Source organism: Drosophila persimilis, unplaced genomic scaffold (assembly GCF_003286085.1).
Source record: "Drosophila persimilis strain 14011-0111.01,24,50 unplaced genomic scaffold, DperRS2 tig00000000-arrow-pilon, whole genome shotgun sequence".
NCBI lineage: Eukaryota > Metazoa > Arthropoda > Insecta > Diptera > Drosophilidae > Drosophila > Drosophila persimilis.
In genome coordinates this window covers 18,699,720-18,718,771 of record NW_020825288.1, presented here as the reverse complement: position 1 = coordinate 18,718,771, position 19,052 = coordinate 18,699,720, and the positions used below count along the sequence as shown (strand labels likewise).

General features: G+C 37.4%; 4 protein-coding genes across 4 annotated transcripts; 2 read left to right on the top strand and 2 right to left on the bottom strand.

Moving 5' to 3' along the window:
- The first annotated feature begins 695 nt into the window (after positions 1-695).
- LOC6591421 (plasminogen activator inhibitor 1 RNA-binding protein) lies at positions 696-4,898 on the top strand. Its single transcript, XM_002016720.2, has 2 exons — positions 696-1,085; positions 4,103-4,898. The coding sequence occupies exons 1-2, from the start codon at positions 734-736 to the stop codon at positions 4,672-4,674; spliced, it is 924 nt and encodes a 307-aa protein (XP_002016756.2). The 5' UTR covers positions 696-733; the 3' UTR covers positions 4,675-4,898.
- A 2,508-nt stretch (positions 4,899-7,406) lies between these two features.
- On the bottom strand, positions 7,407-8,845 carry LOC6591577 (molybdopterin synthase catalytic subunit). The gene is made up of 5 exons (XM_002016719.2): positions 8,709-8,845; positions 8,319-8,625; positions 7,960-8,241; positions 7,636-7,892; positions 7,407-7,569 (listed from the first exon to the last, which is right to left on the bottom strand). Exons 1-5 carry the CDS (start codon positions 8,835-8,837, stop codon positions 7,459-7,461), a joined length of 1,086 nt encoding a protein of 361 aa, XP_002016755.1. The 5' UTR covers positions 8,838-8,845; the 3' UTR covers positions 7,407-7,458.
- On the bottom strand, positions 8,833-9,123 carry LOC113565960 (molybdopterin synthase sulfur carrier subunit). Its single transcript, XM_026989391.1, has one exon. The coding sequence runs from the start codon at positions 9,121-9,123 to the stop codon at positions 8,848-8,850; it is 276 nt and encodes a 91-aa protein (XP_026845192.1). The 3' UTR covers positions 8,833-8,847.
- Positions 9,124-11,499: 2,376 nt separating this feature from the next.
- On the top strand, positions 11,500-18,943 carry LOC6591408 (nuclear export mediator factor NEMF homolog). Its single transcript, XM_026994013.1, has 5 exons — positions 11,500-11,663; positions 11,734-12,475; positions 13,697-14,568; positions 14,627-15,718; positions 18,643-18,943. The coding sequence occupies exons 1-5, from the start codon at positions 11,608-11,610 to the stop codon at positions 18,839-18,841; spliced, it is 2,961 nt and encodes a 986-aa protein (XP_026849814.1). The 5' UTR covers positions 11,500-11,607; the 3' UTR covers positions 18,842-18,943.
- Positions 18,944-19,052: the final 109 nt, after the last annotated feature.

The following is a 19,052-nucleotide window of genomic DNA, read 5'->3' as shown; positions in this document are numbered from 1 at the left end:
ATTACATAAAACTTTATCTTGTACAATCGCACTTTAAATTCTTTTATATTTATGGAATTTTCACGCCTTTAAGGATTACATAAAACTTTATCTTGTACGATCGCATTTTAAATTCTTTGTTTCAATTTAATTAGGATAATTAAGACGACACTCAACTACCGTCAGATTTTTACAAACGAAGCACCATGCCTAACTATTGAGAAAAAAGGTTATTATACGTACTGCCGAAGCAAGACAATTTTTTCACACCATAACTAAGAGAATTGGATGCATTTTTTAAGTGAATTTAGTAAAATAATGCGTAATTGATAATACAATCTAATTTATTCATTATGAAGCAACAAAGACAATATTCTCTTATACAATTTTTATTTATATCAATATCGGAATTTTTTCTTGGTACTGCAGGAGTACCATTAATTTAATACACATATAAATCTATGGAATTTACTATCTGTTTCTTCCTTGAATTGGAACGATTAATATATTGGCTAATTTCTTATTAATACTAATATTGCATTTTCGAAAGTATTTTTAATTCGCTTTAGTGAATTTCTGTAAGTATCCCTGTAGGAGGAAATGAAGCAAAGTATTAAATCTTAAAATATTATCGCCATCATTAGAGTAGACTGCATTTTGGAAATCTTTTTAAAATATGGACAATTCAGGATATAATCGTTATGAACTATTGTCAACATATGACGAGGATGTCGCAACAGCTATCTCTATAAAAATGAATGTCGGCCTTAGCAATAAGAAACAGATTAAAAAAACAGTCTTAAATAAACCGGAAAAGGAAAATAAGCCAATGACAGGAAACAATAACAATATTGGTAAAACAGAAAAAATTGTAAAACGAGTCGTAGGAAATGTTACCAAAAAGGAAAATAAAGGATTAAGTGATACTAAAAACATTGTGCACATTCCCTCGAATGAAAATAATCGTTTTGGTGGAGTAGATTTTGGCAACGATATTCCCCAACGTCAATTTAAGGATCGTGATAATAGAGGACCACAACGTTTCCGTACCGGAGAAAAATATGCAAAGCGTGAATTTGATCGTCAGTCAGGATCCGGCAAAACCGGTAAATACATTTTTTTTTTAATGTATGTAGCTATTAGTTTTTATTTATTTGCACGAAATCTAAAAATTGGTTTTTTTTTGACTTACAGAAAACTAATTTCGAATTTTTCTTACCGCCAAAATTGGGTAGCACCAAAAAATGTTGTCCTAATGTTTGATTGTCTCTAAAAGTCGTTTTTTTAAACTTTAATCTCGGTATTTACTTGTAGGTCGAACAAATATTCTGATAGCAAAACAATTATTCTCATTGCTATGATTTTTCTGATCAGCATTCCAAGTTGCGTGTGCGACGGCTGCCACTTGTATTACGAGAATAATGCTAAAATAATAGAAAGTTATTAAATTTGTTTAAAGTTTTTTAAATATTCTCAAAGAAACTCCAGTTTTTCACTCTGAAGTTAAATAGTTCTGAGAAAAGGGCCGGCAGTGTCCAATGCGCAGTTCATAAGATATTGTTGTGCTGCTTCGCTGCCGCTCATGTACACATCTGTAACATTGGTTGGTAAAAATACATTGTGCCGTTTGGTATATTTAAAAGTAATATCTGAGGCTTCGTGGGGATTGAAATCCGATTTCGGCGGTCAAAAATATTCTAACAAAAAAATGGTTTCGGTCATTATACCCATACTCAAAATGAGTATAAGGGTATATTAGATTTGTGGTGAAAATGGATGTGTTTAACGTCCAGAAGGAAGAGTTTCCGACCCCATAAGGTATATATATTCTTGATCAGCCGAGTCGATTGAGCCCGGTCTGTCCTTCTGCCCTCACCAAGGACGAACATCTGTGGCATCTACAATACGAGAAAACCAAAAACGCAGAATCAAAGAGAATGATTATATATTTTAGACGGCTGAATCTGAACCAGATCGTATCATTAGTATACCCAGAATGAAGAAAACAATTTAATTTTTCTCGCTTTGTCTCTCGGCTTTGCCTAATGCCAAAAATGAACGCCTAGATCTCAGAGACTATAAGAGCTAGAGCAACCAATTTTGGTAACCACACTCCTGTGGAATCCAAGTACATATGTATTGTGAAATATGATACTACGATAGAGAGAAACGTAAGTTCCCGACGAGTGTTACAGAATCAGATCAATACTATATACATACGTACATATGTATGTCAGTTGAAGACAGGAAAATTCAAGACGAAGTCAGTACGGCTGCAACAGACTATCCAGACTGATTGCAAGGAAGTTGCCCAATTGCTGTTGAGTTTAAAAAAGCAAGAATATCATAAAATACTCATTTAAAGTTATACAAATAACCTATATTTGAGAGTATATGGATACATTAGTTTTCTGGTGGATGTGTGTAGCAGCCAGAAGAAAGCCTTCCCGACTTTATAAGGTACATATATTATTGAACAGCGTCAACACCCGAGTCGATATAGTTTTGTCTGTCTGTCTGATTAAAAATTTTCAGAGACTCGGAGACTTGTGCCGAATCTGGATCGGATCAGATCATTATAGCCAGAGGGAAAAAATGAAATTGCAGGGGCTCCGCAACTCCGTTCACGCGCCTACTCATTCTCTCTCTCCCTCTCTCTCTCTCACGCACACCATTTCTCGTCCTGTGAGGGAGTTGAGAGAGAGGGAGGGACTGGGATAAAGATACAAATTAAGCTATTTGTCGATTTGTCATAGTTTTTCTATCGTTTCTAATGAAATATCATATTTAAAGTATGTTTGTTTTCGATCTATATAATTTCAAAGATTACAAATATATCAAATATCACTTTGAATGGGACTTCTCAAGGGACAGTTCTATAATTTGCAAATTATTTCCCCTTCTAGACTTCTATTTGCAATATATAAATATTGTTACATTTTAACCGTTCGTACCTTGGGATTGAGGATTAGAAAATACAGAGATTTGTTTAGTTTCTAGAGGATTTACTAGAATGGAATTTGGGTTTGAAAAAACTTTGGATGGGGACTGCCTATTTCCAGTAAATCCGGGATGAAATTGACGCCTAGACATCAGAAATTTGAGCGCTGGATTAATATTACCGTATCAATTGCATTTGAATTGTTTGGCCCGTGCACTCACACACTTTTGTGGTAACCATTAATTTTAAAGGTAACTTGAAAGCCGTGAGCGCAGAATTATTAATAATAGCCTTACATACTCGATTTTCCAAAATCGTATCGCCAAGATGGGGGTCGTTATGTGGAAATCATCGTATTCGTTTTCCGCGATAAGTGACTTTTGACGTCTTTGCCTTTTGCATTAATATCGCCCTATTTCAAAAAATTGTTGGCACCTGAACATAAAAACAACTACCACCCTACTATTAATCCTAATATCCCTTTACTTAAAAGCGAGCATGGTGTTGGTGTTGTATGGTTCCAAAAACTGTGGTATGGTATTAGTTTAGGTTAGGTTAAGGCGATAGCCGAGAAGGGGAGATTCCTCCTCTTCCTCGTCGCGACAACTCCTGAAGAAATCGTGATGAGGGACTGACAGTCTAGAGGCATGAGTGCCGATCTGCCAGTGTCCCGTGATGGCTCGAGTAACTGCAGAGCACTGTGCTCCGCTGAGTCTATACAGCTCTGCTGAGCGCTTCTTCGATCGATATGGCCATATCAATCTTGAGACTTTACAGGAAACGGTTTGCTGCCATCTCCTATTTGCATTTTGCTCGAACAATTCGTGCGTGAGGAGACTGCACGTAGCCGTAGATGCTTATTAAAAGTATGCCAAAAATAATTATAAAGGTGGCAAAAAAATTAAGGTGGATACAGCGGATATTAAGTAGTAGATCCTAATCAGGCACCAAAAAAATTAATAATCAGTTAACAATCATTTTTCATAACCTTTGTGTACCTATTATTTTGACATTGACTTAGAAATACAAATGGATAACATCCTGGCCGTCGGAAGGATCATTCTCCCTCCCTATTTGGAAGAGTTTTTAAAGATATATAAATATATATTCAATGATCATTTGATAAGAGTTTAAAAAATGAATTATTAATTGACAAAATTCATTTTTTATAATTTTTTTTAGGTATAAAGTCAGTGGATAAGCGCGAGGGTGCTGGTGCTCATAATTGGGGATCTCCAAAACAAGACATTGAGGAGATTAAAACGGGCAACTTGCCACTGCTTGAAGACAAAGACGACTCTGGCACTGAACAATTGGCCGACCCTGTAAACACTCTGGAGGCGGATGAGTTAAAGCAAATGACGCTTGATGAATGGAAAGCCTTAAGAGACAAACGTGTCAAGCCTAATTTTAATTTACGAAAGGCTGGGGAAGGCGCTGATAACTCTGAATGGAAAAATATGATTATTTTAAGCAAGAAAAGGGAAATAAACAGTGAAGATAATTTTGAATACGACCCATCGATGTATCCTCAACGAGTCGGCCGTCTTCAGCACGTTGTTGATATTAAATATAATTTTAAAGATGCACGCAGAGTGGACTTCCGTGGCCCACAACGCGGAGCCTCTCGACCTGTATCCGCTTCTGGCAATGGCTTTGAAAGGGTTGGAACAAATAAAGTTGGAGAAAAACGTCGTCCTGGTCAAAAACCTTTGAAAGTTGACGATGAGATTGAATTTCCTAATCTGTCTTAAAATAAATCCCGAGAAGATAAATTTTCAACAATGCACCAAAAACAACAGTTGGGCATCTACGGATAATGAATAACCTTTAGACTATCAGGCGATATCTTTGAAGTTTTATACCCGACATCCACGCTTATTCGTATTCCTTAGTTTAAACCACATATTTTTACAATTTCGATTTTTTTTTTACTCATTTAAATGAACTATTGAGAATAGTTAAAATTTTTGAAATAACTTTAGTTGATTTATATAATAAAAGAACGCTTGTTATTCTTTTCATTACTCTAAATTTAAAATTATGATTTATTTAATTTTAAGTTTATTTTTTGAATACCGACTAAAGAAAAATTGCACTTTGTGTACTCTTACAAAGCGTAATTCCTATGCGTTGCTGTCGCCCTTTGCTGCAGAAAGTGATTCGGTGTAAGTTCGTCGGCTTCTGGACTCTCCAACGACACGCAAGTCAGGGGTCGGGAATTTTGCATATTTTCTATCCTTGCTAGTGCTGTTCTCAGTACTGGTTCTTGTACGTGTGTCTCCTGACTATGACTACTACATGCTCGTGGTAAAGCAAGAGCAAGTCGAGAAGTTGATCGGCAAATTTGAGATGTTTCACGGCGAGCTTGAGGAATTGGATCGAAGCGAAATTCACAGTGGTTTGTGTGGCATTTTTGAGTCACTTGCCAGCTCGCTGAAGGCGGCGATTATGAGGGAAATGGCTTAGAGTAGCGGCCGCATGCCGTTTCATTCTCCCTTGGCTGGAGGAAACACTACGGTTGAGTTTGCCGGCTCGCAATTTCTACCTCACCGTAGACAACTCGGTTCTTGGATTTGACGAGCTGCGGACGCTGTTGTACCACATCACGGCAGTGATTAATTCAAGACCTTTAGTTTTAATTTCAGAGAGCCCTGCCGGTCTAGATGTTCTAACTCCAGCGCATTTCTTGAATGGTGGGCCTCCTGCTTCGTTCGCTGAGCCTGACGTCGCGCAGCTAAACTTCGATCGCATGGACGGCTAGCAGCGCGTTTCGTACCTGCAGCAGCTCTTTTGGTCCCGGTGGAAGGAGGAGTACATAACGTCACTGCAGCAGCGCTCAAAGTGGCGCACTGCGAAGCCTAGTTTATCAGTCGCAGATTTGGTTCTTGTCAAGGATGAGAATCTTCCTCCCATGAAGTGGCCACTGGCGAGAGTGGTCGAGTTTTTGCCTGGACGAGATGGCGTTTCCCGAGTTGCTGTGCTGAAGACGTCATCTGGAATCACCAAGCGCGCCGTCAACAAGCTGTGCCTGCTGCCCCTTAAAGATGCTGTTGAAAGTCAGGCTTCCAACGGGGGGAGGATGTCGGGTCAAGCAGCTTAAATATTTTAAATTATTGCCAGTGGTGCGGCCCAAAGGAAATGCATTTTGGTGTTGTCGTTTCCAATGCCCTCAATGCAAAGATCGTTTGCTACCGCATATGCGTATGCAGCGGAATTCTTTCGTCTCCTTATATCGCAATCTCTCGTACAGCGTCCCCGAGCAGCTCTAACGCTCTCGGGCTATCCCACGCTCTCGCTCGCGTCTAAGCTTGCTGCATAGGGCCCGGCCATTTAGCCCGTCAGCCCTTGCATGGGCAGTCTTGAGCTAATCGTTGCAGCTATTGGAGTAATCCTCGCATCAATCGTTCGACCCATATGTAAATACGCGATAAGTTGCAACAGTTATTAAAAACGCTTAATAGCTTAACAGACATTTTGAATTAATTTGGAGGGAAACAGCTGTCCTTACCCAGATGTTCTGTTACGCGCATGTTATGGGAACAATCTGTGTTGTTATGCGAAAAAATGTATTTCTTGCCAACGTTCTGATAACCTAATCGGACTAAATCAGCTGTTTTTACGAAAACGAAAAGTGTTGTTACAACGACCAATTATTTCCGAGCCAAATTTGAAGATAGGTTAAGAATAAATTTGTATAAAGAAGGTACAAGATAAATTGCCCTGGTAATGGTGTAAAATTTATGTTAATGTATAAAATCGTTGTATAAAGAGCCGTTTACTTTTCATTTCGTTGAGGAAAATGTTTTCGGTTTGAAAACGAAGAAATCTTGCATACTGTGAAGACGGGAACAGCAATTTATATGATTTCAGAAGTAAGTCGGAAAACTTTTGTGAAAGGGAAAATCAGAACCTGGCGAATTTCTTATATAGCTACAATATTAAAATGTTTAAGTGTTTTCTGCGATTCACTACAAAAAATAACCACATGCACGCGGAAGAACGAAACATCAGAGATCCCGATGTCGATAAAAACAGAAAACAAATATTTTTCAGTTGCAAATTGGAAAAATGTGTTGTAGTGAGATGAAACTAAGAATAATTTGTGTGGATGCCATTAAAGGGGAGTTTCAGCAAGTTAGTGACCCCAATCACTCTTTAATGGTGAAATGGTTCCAGAACAACAAAGTTGAACTGACTAAATTCCTTTAACAGTCATCGTACCTTAATGCCTTAGCTCACCTTTGGATGATCCCAATGAAAAGGTCTGGTGGCTATAGTTAACAAAGTTTTCTTTATTATTATGCCTCTCACTTCAGTGATTATAATCATTGATTACTGCCAATGCATTGCAATGGATCAATTACTATTGCTGGTACTTCCTTAGCTTCAAATTTCAGTTGACTCAAAAAAAGAAAAATACTATAACAGGGTAACATGTCACGGGCGTGGTAAATATGTTTACAAAACAAAATGGATGGGTTAATATGTGCAGTAATATAATTTAATCCAAAATCTGTATTTATTTTTATCAAGTTTTAGGGACATTCCTTATTTTTTCTATGGATGTATACACGCAGCTCATGGGCGGAGTAAGTTTTATTTGTTTTTATTTTTTTCTCCGGTTGATCCATACACGACTGCTCGAACTTAAAATAATAAAATAAGCTCGATAAGGAAACATCAAAATTGTTAAGGATTATCATGTTACTTACAAAATGCTGGTATTCTGGCGAGGTGGACTCCAATAGTAAAATTCTGTTCTCAACATTTTTAATACGATTAATAATATTTTCATTGTTTTTGCTGGTCAAGCCCATGTATGTTTCAATTGAATGTAAACGTGAATTTTGTAACGATTCTCCTACTTCATTAGTGCTAACACGTGATGTCGTTAGCCTACTTAGTTCATGTTTGTATTTGGGCCGGAACTGCATCTGTTGTGGTCCACAACGATTTGTAGCACGCCGCACTGCGATAAAATGATTTCATATACATTCATGTACTTAATTACATGAAAATTAGCAATTGATACACACCTTTCAAATGACAATTCGACTGTTCCTGTTTTGAAATCGTACTTTGAGTTCTAGCGCAAGAAACGTCTACTTCTGTGTCGGAATTAATATTAGAGCTTAAATTTGACTGCTTGAAGTCTATTACATTACAGGAATTTATTTCTGCTCTCTTTCTTTTAAAAAAACATTCTACACGATTTTTTAGCTCGCAGTCATTAGCTCTAATTTGGACTAAATTTCGAGATACGACGCGCGACTCATCGACTTTACAAACAGAATAATTAAAACTACTTAAAGATTTTTCTGTAAATTACATAACAAGAAATATAATATTTATATTTTATTTATAATCTGGATTAACGTTATTTTTTATGTCTTACTAGGCCTGATTGACTCGGAATTTTCTTTCCATTCAGCATCGTGGTTACCTTCGTATAATTCTTTTTTCCATATGGGTACACGCGATTTTAGTTGGTCTATAGCAAATGTAACTGCTTTCAAGGCTGCGGAACGATGTGGGGCTGAAGCCGCTATAACTACGCTTGCCTCGTTTTCGGGAACTGTTCCTAATCGGTGATATATTAAAATGTGTTTTAAGTCGGGCCAAGTTGCACGGAGGTCTGAGCATATTTTATCCATTTCTTTAAGGGCCATATTTTCGTATGCTTCATATGCCAATGATACCACCTGTAACGTTAGAATTACATACAAATTTACTTGACCATACATGTACATATGTCCACGGCACGTGTTTCAGTTCAAAATCTTACTTTTTTTCCTTGAAAGCTATCCCGTGTGGTTCCTATAAAAATTGAAGAGGCTCCGCAACTCGGATCACTTATTAAATTTATTGCATAAGTGACGTCGATTGGGCAGTCAATCAATTTAATGTGGTTCATTTCGACTGGCTTAGCCTCCACTTAGAGGCGGTATTACAGCTAATTCGTCACCGTCTTTCAAAAATATACTGTCATTTAAATTTTCGATGAACGATTCGTTATGAGCTATAATCAAATTATGCCGTATGGTCGTTAGGCCAAATTGAATAACGATTTTGTCTAGTAAATCAGAGGCTCTAATTTCAGATGGGACTGTAAATACTGAGCGAGTAGTTTGAGATAATTCACGGCACTTAGCGAAAAACAGCACGTGTATATCAACAGATACCGGTCTGCTCGTATTCATGTTGACAAATACCATAATATTTTTGGTGGAAGGGGATAATACCGATTATTACATGCGTTCTGGTATATTTTGATTGAAACATTAAAGGCCTCCGACTACAGCGTTTTCTTTACTTTAGATTATTCCATTAACAAAAATCGTATTACAAAAATTGTTTATGTCCACATCAGCGAACAATTTTTAAAAAGGTAAAATATGCAAGCAGAAATGTCAATTATTTTGCAGGTAAAGTATATTTTTTATGAGAGCAAGAATAAAAGTATTCATTGTGGCGGCTTTTACTGTGGCTCTTAAGGAAAACGTTGAACAGACGAAGCGCCGCCAATACATACCTGCGGGAAAGAAATCAAAAACAAATTTTTTTTCACCAGAAAATTTAGCAATAGCTTATTTCTGTTATTTTACCATCCATCTGAAATATGCATAATAGCATATTCCCACAGGGCACCATCAACCATCCATTTCTGGCATGGTCCGAAAGTATTCACCGGGGGCATGAATTTTGGACATCTAGGATGTTCCTATTAGCATTCTGCCACACAATACATCTACGGAGAACGCTAGGATTTTTCGCCAGATGTGAAACCTCGATTCCCACTTGCACCGCCCAATATCTACACTCCATCAAAAAACAGCTGATAACAATAATAATGACAAAGCTTTTGCCTGAATTTAGATATTTTACAAATTAAACAGAATAAATTGGCAATTTTATTGGCTATATTCAAACTATACATATGTATATATATTTACAATAAACGTTACTCTTTGGACTCTGTTTGAAAGTTGGTTTGGCCTTGGTTGCTCGCAATTGCTCGAGTATCTCTCGTTTTTGTTTCTTGGTGCTCCTCCTGTTTTTTGCTTTGTGGCGCTATTTCACCAAAAAAACTTCGTTATTGTTCGTGTCATCAACTTTATTTGTGATGATTATTAGATGGTGATGCCAGTATCGCGGTTTCACATCTGTATAAAAATCTCCGTAACGTTTTGCCGTTCCGAAAATTTCCCAGTTAGTCCACCATCCATTTTGGATGTTCCTAAACCGCACGTTTCTATGCGATAGTTAGCCAATGGTTTTCAAGTGCAACTCTGAATAATTTTCGTTCACAACGAAAAAATGGTATTCACTGCGAAAACGTAAATAATGATTGCGACAAAATTAACAAAAAACAACAACAATCATGCCCAATAGCTCGGATGCATTCAAGGCTGGCGATGAGATTAAATGCGGCATGGCCGAGTCTGCCAGGCTGAAGTTGCAAGTGTGTGGCGAATAAATGGCAGACGACTGACAACATAGAACAAATATTTCTATGCTCTTTAAATGCTTTATGTTATGCATAATTTATTCTTTAATAATACATTTTTTCGGACATTATCGAGTTGGATCTGGACGGATTTTGTAGCTCCAGCACCTTTTCTGACAAGAGATCGCCAAAGAGCGACTCGAATCGCAGAAGGAACTTCACAGGAAGAACATTAAAAGAGGCAGGAAAAGATGGTCGACGACCTCAATACACAATATTTTGCGATTGCAGATCGTATCTGTTCCGCTGACTGATTAAAATCACCAGAACTAATGCTGCTATCGGGCTGTTCGCATATTTTGCTGTTAACCACGGCCGAAATAATTGCTACATCTTCATCATCTAGTATAAGAACCAAAAATTAATAAATCTTCCGCGTATTTAATGCACTTGCTATTGTTATCAGCTGTTTTTGACCTATGGTGGATGGTGCCAGTGTGAAACGGAGTTTCACATCTGTCAAAAAATCCCACCATTCCCCCGGGATGGGCTCAGTGTGCAGAGCCTATTACGCTTGATCGCTGGCCTCCTTCCATATTTGTTGTGCCTGCCCTGCTTGTTCTACAGCGAAAGATTGAATATGACTGATTTTCTTCTTGTGACGCGAAATACCAATGATTGTTTTTCTAGTATTAATACGAATTTACTTATATAGTAATCGATACTCTAATTATTAATATATAATAAATTTAAAAAGGAGAATAAACATATTTTTTTCTGTTCTGAGTACAGATATTTTTAGTTCTTGTATAGACAATAAAATCGGCAATTCATTCATCTCAACTTGTAAAATTTCAGAATTCAGACTAGAACTTCGTTATTTTTATTGTCAGCTGTTTCACATCTGTCCGAAATTCCTACCACTCCACGTTTTATCTGCTATTGAACACATTCTTAGCTTGTTATCAATTTCGTTACTTGTCTCAGCTATCGATATTTATTTAGGTTTTTTTTTTTATTAAATAGGTTCGTCCCTAAATACACGTAAAATATCATCAAAGAAAAAGTGTTCTAAATTTACTTACCGGAAATTTACGAAACGAATCATTATCATATAGGGGGACCGAATTTGGTCAAAATTATTGAATTACCCGTATTAAATACACTTAATTCAATCCCTAAATTCACGAAGAATTCATATTTCGATTCATATGACATCTGAGCCCTTTCTGGAACTATGAAGACCCGTTTCAGTACTTATGATATAATTTGCGGAGTCGCTGAACTTCAAAAGTAGGCATACAACTAACGTACACACGTTCTGTTTATTTTTATTTTATTAATTTAAATTTTTTTATCATAGGTTGGTCGGCTGGCGAGTAAATCAAATATACGACATTGATAACAAAACGTACCTTTTCCGCCTGCAAGGAAATGGAGCAGTTCAGAAGATCACGCTTTTGATCGAGTCTGGTATTCGCTTTCACACAACCAAGTTTGAGTGGCCCAAAAATGTGGCTCCTTCTGGCTTCAGTATGAAGTTAAGGAAACACCTAAAAAATAAGCGCCTGGAAAAAATTAGTCAATTGGGTGTGGATCGAATAGTAGATTTTCAATTTGGAAGTGGCGATGCAGCCTATCATGTTTTACTTGAACTATACGATCGCGGAAATTTGATTTTGACGGATTTTGAATTAACAACACTTTACATCCTTCGGCCACACACAGAAGGGGAGAATATACGTTTTGCTGTCCGTGAAAAATATCCCATTGAACGTGCTAAGCATCAAGATGACGAATTTTCACTGGACCATTTAGCAGACCTACTGGAAAAAGCCCCTCCTGGCGTACATTTACGACAAATATTAATGCCGGTTTTAAATTGTGGCCCTGCAGTCGTTGAGCATGTTCTTCTTTTACATGATTTAGAAAATCGTGTAATGCCGCAGGGGACCACTTCAAACGTAGATGGACCAGAACAGCCTTTAAAAAAGGCCCAAAACTCAAAAAAACAACGAAAGGAGCGAAACCTACAAAATGCCAAATCGGAAGTAAAGGTTTTTGACATGGTAAATGATCTACCAACTCTAAAAATGGCTGTTAAGGTAAGCACACTTGGGTTTTTCTACTGAATGGCGGGATTGATGTTTGTTTGGTTGAGCTTTTTCAATAGCTTATTTTTCGATTTACTTCTGAATACACATAAATTGGGGCTCCCGTTTTAACATTGGCAAAATTAAAGGTAAACAACTTTTTATACAACGAAACGAAACTTTTCAAAAGGAAAAAAATAGATGACCTATTGATGCATTAAAATAGTCTTGCCACCTATATCAGGGAATTTTAACTTTTGCTTTCTTTCTTTGCAAACTTCAATTTGGCTTTGAAAAAATTGGCCAGGGCAACAACAATTTTCGTTTTGGTTTGCAGCAAAAATATGTGAAAACTGGAGAGCCTTAAATTGATTTGCATAGTATAAAGTTTATGGGCCCTTATGGGACTTACACTTTTTTACATCCACTATCCCCACAAATTTAATATTCCCCTATACTCTCTTTGAGCATCGAGTATCATTACGTTGGCTACAACCTTAATGTAGTCATGGCTATTCCCTAAAATGCATGAGGTTTTACTTCGTAGAATTCCTGGAATTCTTTAAATACCTGCGTTCTCTTGGAACGCTATGTCTAATTAGGTGCAAGGAATGACATGTTAATTTTAAATGAAATAGGCTGGTGTCCCCACATAGCTTGATTTAAACTATTGTGTTTCCGCCGTCAGTTGCAAGTAACTATTACAATGCATAATTCTAGGTATGCATTGTTCTTTGCTTACTTGTCCATCTGTTACAATTCAACTTAACAATTAACAACCACCGATAACCAAGCGTTTTACCGATGGGCTTAGGGGGTCCAATGACTGACATAAAAAGTATTTATTCTATAGGTCAGTCATTAGCAAAAAATCGTTAGTTTCATTAAAAAACTGCAAGGGCTCCAGCAAGTGCTAGAGCGTCTGTGTTATCACACTAGATCAAGTATTAGCAACGCCCCCTTCCGCCCCCAAAAAGGTCGAAAATCTATGGCATCCATAATATTGAAGATACGTGGTACCAAAGTCAAACCGCTATATCTTTTTACATTACATACATTTTTGCATAGATTGATTCATTGTTAATAAAGCAAGAAAGTTTGTGGTTTCCAAAACACGTTTTTAAAGCTATTTATTAATTTTTTCAAGAACATTACAAAAAATGCCTTTTATTCTAGCTCAACCGAATATGTTCAGTGCCATAATAAAAGTTAATAATTTCAATTTATTTACAGAGAGCGTTGAATCTTATTAAAGATGGAAACAATGGTGAATCCAAGGGATATATTATTCATGTAAAAGAGGAAAAACCAATAGAAGACGGAAAAATTGAATATTTTTTAAGAAATATCGAATTTCAACCGTTCCTCTTCGCTCAATTCAAAGATAATGAATTTTCAATGTTCGAATCCTTTTTGGAAGCTGTCGATGAGTTTTATTCGACTCAAGAATCGCAAAAGATTGATATGAAAACGCTGCAACAGGAACGTGAAGCCTTAAAAAAGCTTTCCAATGTAAAAAAGGATCATGCAAAGCGACTGGAGGAGCTAACTAAGGTGCAAGATGATGATAAAAAGAAAGCCGAACTAATTACTTCTAATCAAAGCTTGGTAGATAATGCGATTCGGGCCGTCCAGTCTGCCATTGCAAGTCAATTAACTTGGCCAGATATCCATGAGCTGGTTAAAGAGGCTCAGACAAATGGTGATGTTGTTGCTAGTTCGATAAAACAGTTAAAATTAGAAATAAATCATATATCTTTGATCCTCAGTGATCCATATGTTAGTCAAAACGAAAAAGACTGTGAAGATTTGACCGTTGTGGACGTGGACTTAGCTTTGTCAGCGTGGGCTAATGCTCGCCGCTACTACGACTTAAAACGTTCAGCAGCTCAAAAAGAACAGAAAACTGTTGATGCTTCTCAAAAGGCGCTCAAATCTGCCGAGCGTAAAACGCAACAAACGCTCAAAGAAGTAAGAACTATATCGAACATAGTTAAGGCACGAAAAGTGTTCTGGTTTGAAAAGTTTTATTGGTTTATAAGTTCGGAAAATTTCTTAGTAATTGGGGGAAGAGATGCGCAGCAAAATGAACTGATTGTGAAAAGGTAAGTAGATTCTGGGCAGTGTTCTACACAGACTGTTTAAGTGTACTTTACATTTTAGATACATGCGTCCGAAAGACATTTATGTGCATGCCGAAATTCAAGGTGCTTCCAGCGTTGTTATACGGAATACAACTGGAGAAGATATACCTCCTAAAACTTTAGTAGAAGCCGGTTCTATGGCCATTTCATACAGCGTTGCTTGGGATGCCAAAGTTGTTACAAATTCTTATTGGGTAACCAGCGACCAAGTTAGTAAAACTGCTCCAACGGGAGAGTATTTGGCAACGGGCAGCTTTATGATCAGAGGCAAAAAGAACTTCTTACCCTCTTGCCACCTCACGATGGGACTTAGTTTACTTTTTAAACTAGAAGAAAGTTTTGTAGCACGCCATTTGGGAGAGCGTAAGGTTCGAAGCATAGATGATGCTCCCTTCGAAAATAGTTTCAAACAAAACGATTTAACGGATATGTTATTAAATGAAGTTAACGAAGATTTGGAAACGCAGCAGGTTGTGAGCATACCTGAAGAAGATCACAGAAATGATAACTCTGACTTTCCCAATACTGAAGTAAAGATTGAGCATGACACTGGTCGAATAACAGTTAAACCAAATTCATTAAATGTAGAGGACAAACCAATTACCGATGAGGAAACATCCATTATATTAGCTGGACCAAGTCGCAAAAAGCAACAAAATGCCAAAAAAAATAAAGAAAATAAGGCCCGATCGTCCCACCCAGAAATAAAGCTATCAGATAAAGGATCCTTAGATGCAGAACCAAGTATCTCATCCCAAGTTAAGCGAGGTCAGAAGGGAAAAATAAAAAAGATGAAATCAAAATATAAGGATCAAGATGACGAGGAACGTGAAATCCGTATGATGATACTTAACTCGTCAGGGAAAGGAAAAGTGTGCATCAATACTAGCAAAGACGTTGCAAAATCTGTTTCCGCAAATGAGGAAGAAAAGCCTAAGAAAATTGTCGTTCCCAATCCTAAAAACCAAATGGAATTGGACGAAAATGATGATATGCCTGCTGGAGTTGACATGGATATACTGAACAGTCTAACTGGACAGCCGATTGAAGGCGATGAGTTACTCTTTGCCATTCCAGTCGTTGCTCCATACCAGGCATTGCAACACTATAAGTAAGTTAGTCCATATTTTACAAAGGTTTGAAAGCATGAACCTTGCAATTTACCAATCGTAGAATAGAAATGCAATAGAAATGGGTTAGTATTTTGTGAACTATCAATGCAACCATAAGTTTTTGGTAAAGACAGACAAACAGAAGTAGGTGTAATTAGAAGGCATTCTATTTTTTACGTATTCTAGATTGTGAAACAGAGACAGAGAGTTGTTTTCTATTATTTTGGCTTTATTTCTGAAAGAATTTAGGTTCCGTTCCGAAAACACTGTGAGCTCCCCTGGCTATTTCTACTCAAAAGCATATGACAACTCAATAGACAGCCTACTGGATTTTCTCATTCGTTACACTGCCCTCCACCTAAGCTAGTTCATCTCGAATAAGTTCCTAATCTCCTCCATGGTAAAGTGCCAGTCTATCGAGATGTATCACTTTTAGTATCGCTCTTCGGCTGACTTTCTTTTGAATGCGACAAACCACATCATTGATCCGTTTTATGATTGTATAGGGAACCTCCCAATTTGTCTGTAGCTTCGAGGATAATCCTTCCTTTGTGGATTATAAAACAGCACCAAATCTCCATCATGAAACGCTTCAGTGTTCGCCTTTAGATAATATCGGGGCTTATGAATTTGTGAATCTCTTTAAACTTGTTCCTTCCATCACCTTCATTGGTTGTTCCATTTAAAGTTGGGGTTATGCCGAATTTCAAATCAGCCAGAAGCATTAAATCGTTTAAAATATTGCTGTCGCCGGCGTGGTCGCTGTTCTAACATGTTTTCCGGAGCGATATGCCATTAAAAACATTGGAATAAGCGCATTCCAATTTGTATAGGGGTATATTGGATTTGTGTAACGTCCAGAAGAAAGACTTTCCGACCCCATAAAGTATATATGTATATTCTTGATCAGCATCAATAGCCGAGTCGATAGACCCATGTCTGTCCGTTCGTCCGTCCGTCCGTCCGTCCGTCCGTCCGTCCGTCCATTATTAATAAATTACCACGAGCACATATTTATTTTCACTGTCACTGGTTGGGAATAGGCCTTTTATTTCCAATACAATCCTCTCAAACGCTGCACCTAAATTGTAATCATCCACTCAATTACTGACTCCTGGCAACCAATCCAAAAGAATAATTTTTGTATCTTCTCGATTGTTCTGTTGATACCCAAGTGTCTGCCACCAAATCCATTATGGTACTTTTGTATGCCTTCTATGATTCGTTTCTTTGGTAATACCAAAAAATCGTTTATGGTTTTCCCATCCTCACTTTCCCATGTTCGGCCTTTTAACATATTATGTTTTTGGCCCTCTACATGTATTGCAACGTCCTCATCATCTTCTTGATCTCTACAGACTTTGTAATCCGTCCACTCATCTTTGGGAAGAACATTCATTAGTTTTATGTCAATTAGGTTTTCTTTAACTTCTAAATTCAAGCATACTTAAGATATACAAGGACGACGTGATAGTGCGATAGCATATCCGTATAATCCTCGTTTTCTGTGCTGGATAGTGAAGTCAAAGTTTTGCAACCGCTCTATCCATCGAGCGAGCTGTCCTTCTGGATCGTTGAACTATAGAAGCCATCGAAACGCTGCGTGATCAGTTCACAGATAAAATTGTTGCCCGTATAAATACTTGTGGAATTTGTTTACGCTCATCACGATTGATAGGCCATCAATCTCTCTTGTCCTTCAATTACATGAGTTCCAATATGAACAGCGCTGAACACAGGAGAACTTTTAATTGTTGAAAAGCTTTTTCTTCCTTCTTTGTCCATTTGTAGCATTGATTTTTTTAGTCAGTTCATGTAGGCTGCCTGCCACATTTGCGAACCCAGGAACAAACCCACGATAATAGGTGCACAGCCCCTAAAAACCTTTAAGCTCTTGTAAGTTTTGTGGACAATGCCTGTTTGTACCTGCCGCTACTTTATTTCTACCAATGTGGACTCCTTCTCTAGCTACTTGGTCACCCAAATATTTAACTTCCGCTTGGAGAAATGAGCATTTCTTCGGATTTAGTTGTAGTCCAGCTTTCTCGATCCGTTTATCATTGAACGCAGTTTTTTCTCTTCGTTATCCATCTCCGCTTGCCAATAGTCGCTGCGTAAGTCCAAGGTCGGGAGCCATATCGCGACAGATAGGGAATCCAGGGAATCGTCTATTCTTGAATGAATACATCATTTAACTTCCGATAATCTACGCAAAATCGTGTACTGCCATCTTTCTTTTTTAAGTAGTACACTATAGAACTCCATGGGCTAATAGACGGTTTTATTATTCCATTACGACCCATTTCTGAATTTAACTCTCCTGCTTCTTCCCTCTTGGCCAGTGGAACCCTACTTGGTAGCTGCCAAATTGGTCCCGTAGTTCCAGTGTCAATGTTATGCCTAACCAAAGTAGTCCTTCCTGCTACCTTATTAAGTGTACAAATTTGAACAACAAAGAAGAAGCTTTTATTTTTTGAGGTTTTGATAGTAGATGAACCTAATTTTGTATCTGTAATCTTTTCTAAAGGCTCAGGTTCCGTACGATAACCACAACCATCGTAGCCTCTTGATTTTGTCCAATTAGTTCTCCCTTTTGGATAATTTGATTCGTTCTAGTATTTGCCCATATTCGGTAGTGTTTATAAGGGAATTGTGTCATAAAAACGCTAAATGTTTTTTAGCGATAAAAACTAGGTGTAGCGAATTTCGGTTTGTTGTCATGTTGTTGAAAGGAAAATCCTTTGATCTCGCTGATCTTTGATCTCTTCTTCCAAACGCTGAACTGATTCTGATATATCCTGGAGTTTTTCTTGTCCACGTTGGCTCATTTTTTTTAAATTATAGTACATATTTTTTTGCATATTTAATCAAATTTGTGCGCGAACTGACGGTAATGGGCAATTAATTTTGTTCTTTGTTGCAGATTCAAAGTGAAGCTCACACCAGGTACCGGAAAACGGGGAAAAGCTGCGAAATTGGCCCTCAATATCTTTGCAAAGGAGAAGACTTGCAATAATCGGGAAAGAGATTTACTGAAAAGCATAAAGGAGGAGTCCCTGGCCAGAAATATTCCAGGAAAAGTTAAAATATCGGCTCCACAACTACAAAAGTTGAAAAAATAAAATATGTACATATTTATATAACTTTGTTAATACAGTAAAAAAAATAAACGGGCTCGTCTGTTTTAAAAACTGTTTGTTTTAACAGACATTTAAATATTCATAGCTTCAAATATATATATTGCATGAAGCACAACAGCAAAATCTATCTATCTATATTATCAAAGAGCTATACAGAGGGGTAATATTGATTTTGGTAACTGTTGAGTCCCAC

Bases quoted from the DNA above. Each gene is read 5' to 3' on its own strand.
- LOC6591421 (XM_002016720.2), top strand. From the start codon at position 734: ATGAATGTCGGCCTTAGCAATAAGAAACAGATTAAAAAAACAGTCTTA. The intron at 1,086-4,102 runs GTAAATACATTT...AATTTTTTTTAG, and splicing joins GTCAGGATCCGGCAAAACCG to GTATAAAGTCAGTGGATAAG.
- LOC6591577 (XM_002016719.2), bottom strand. From the start codon at position 8,837: ATGAACCACATTAAATTGATTGACTGCCCAATCGACGTCACTTATGCA. The intron at 8,626-8,708 runs GTAAGATTTTGA...CTAACGTTACAG, and splicing joins ATAGCTTTCAAGGAAAAAAA to GTGGTATCATTGGCATATGA. The intron at 7,893-7,959 runs GTGTGTATCAAT...ATTTTATCGCAG, and splicing joins GTCGAATTGTCATTTGAAAG to TGCGGCGTGCTACAAATCGT.
- LOC113565960 (XM_026989391.1), bottom strand. From the start codon at position 9,123: ATGAATACGAGCAGACCGGTATCTGTTGATATACACGTGCTGTTTTTC.
- LOC6591408 (XM_026994013.1), top strand. From the start codon at position 11,608: ATGAAGACCCGTTTCAGTACTTATGATATAATTTGCGGAGTCGCTGAA. The intron at 14,569-14,626 runs GTAAGTAGATTC...TTTACATTTTAG, and splicing joins AATGAACTGATTGTGAAAAG to ATACATGCGTCCGAAAGACA. The intron at 15,719-18,642 runs GTAAGTTAGTCC...TCTTTGTTGCAG, and splicing joins CAGGCATTGCAACACTATAA to ATTCAAAGTGAAGCTCACAC.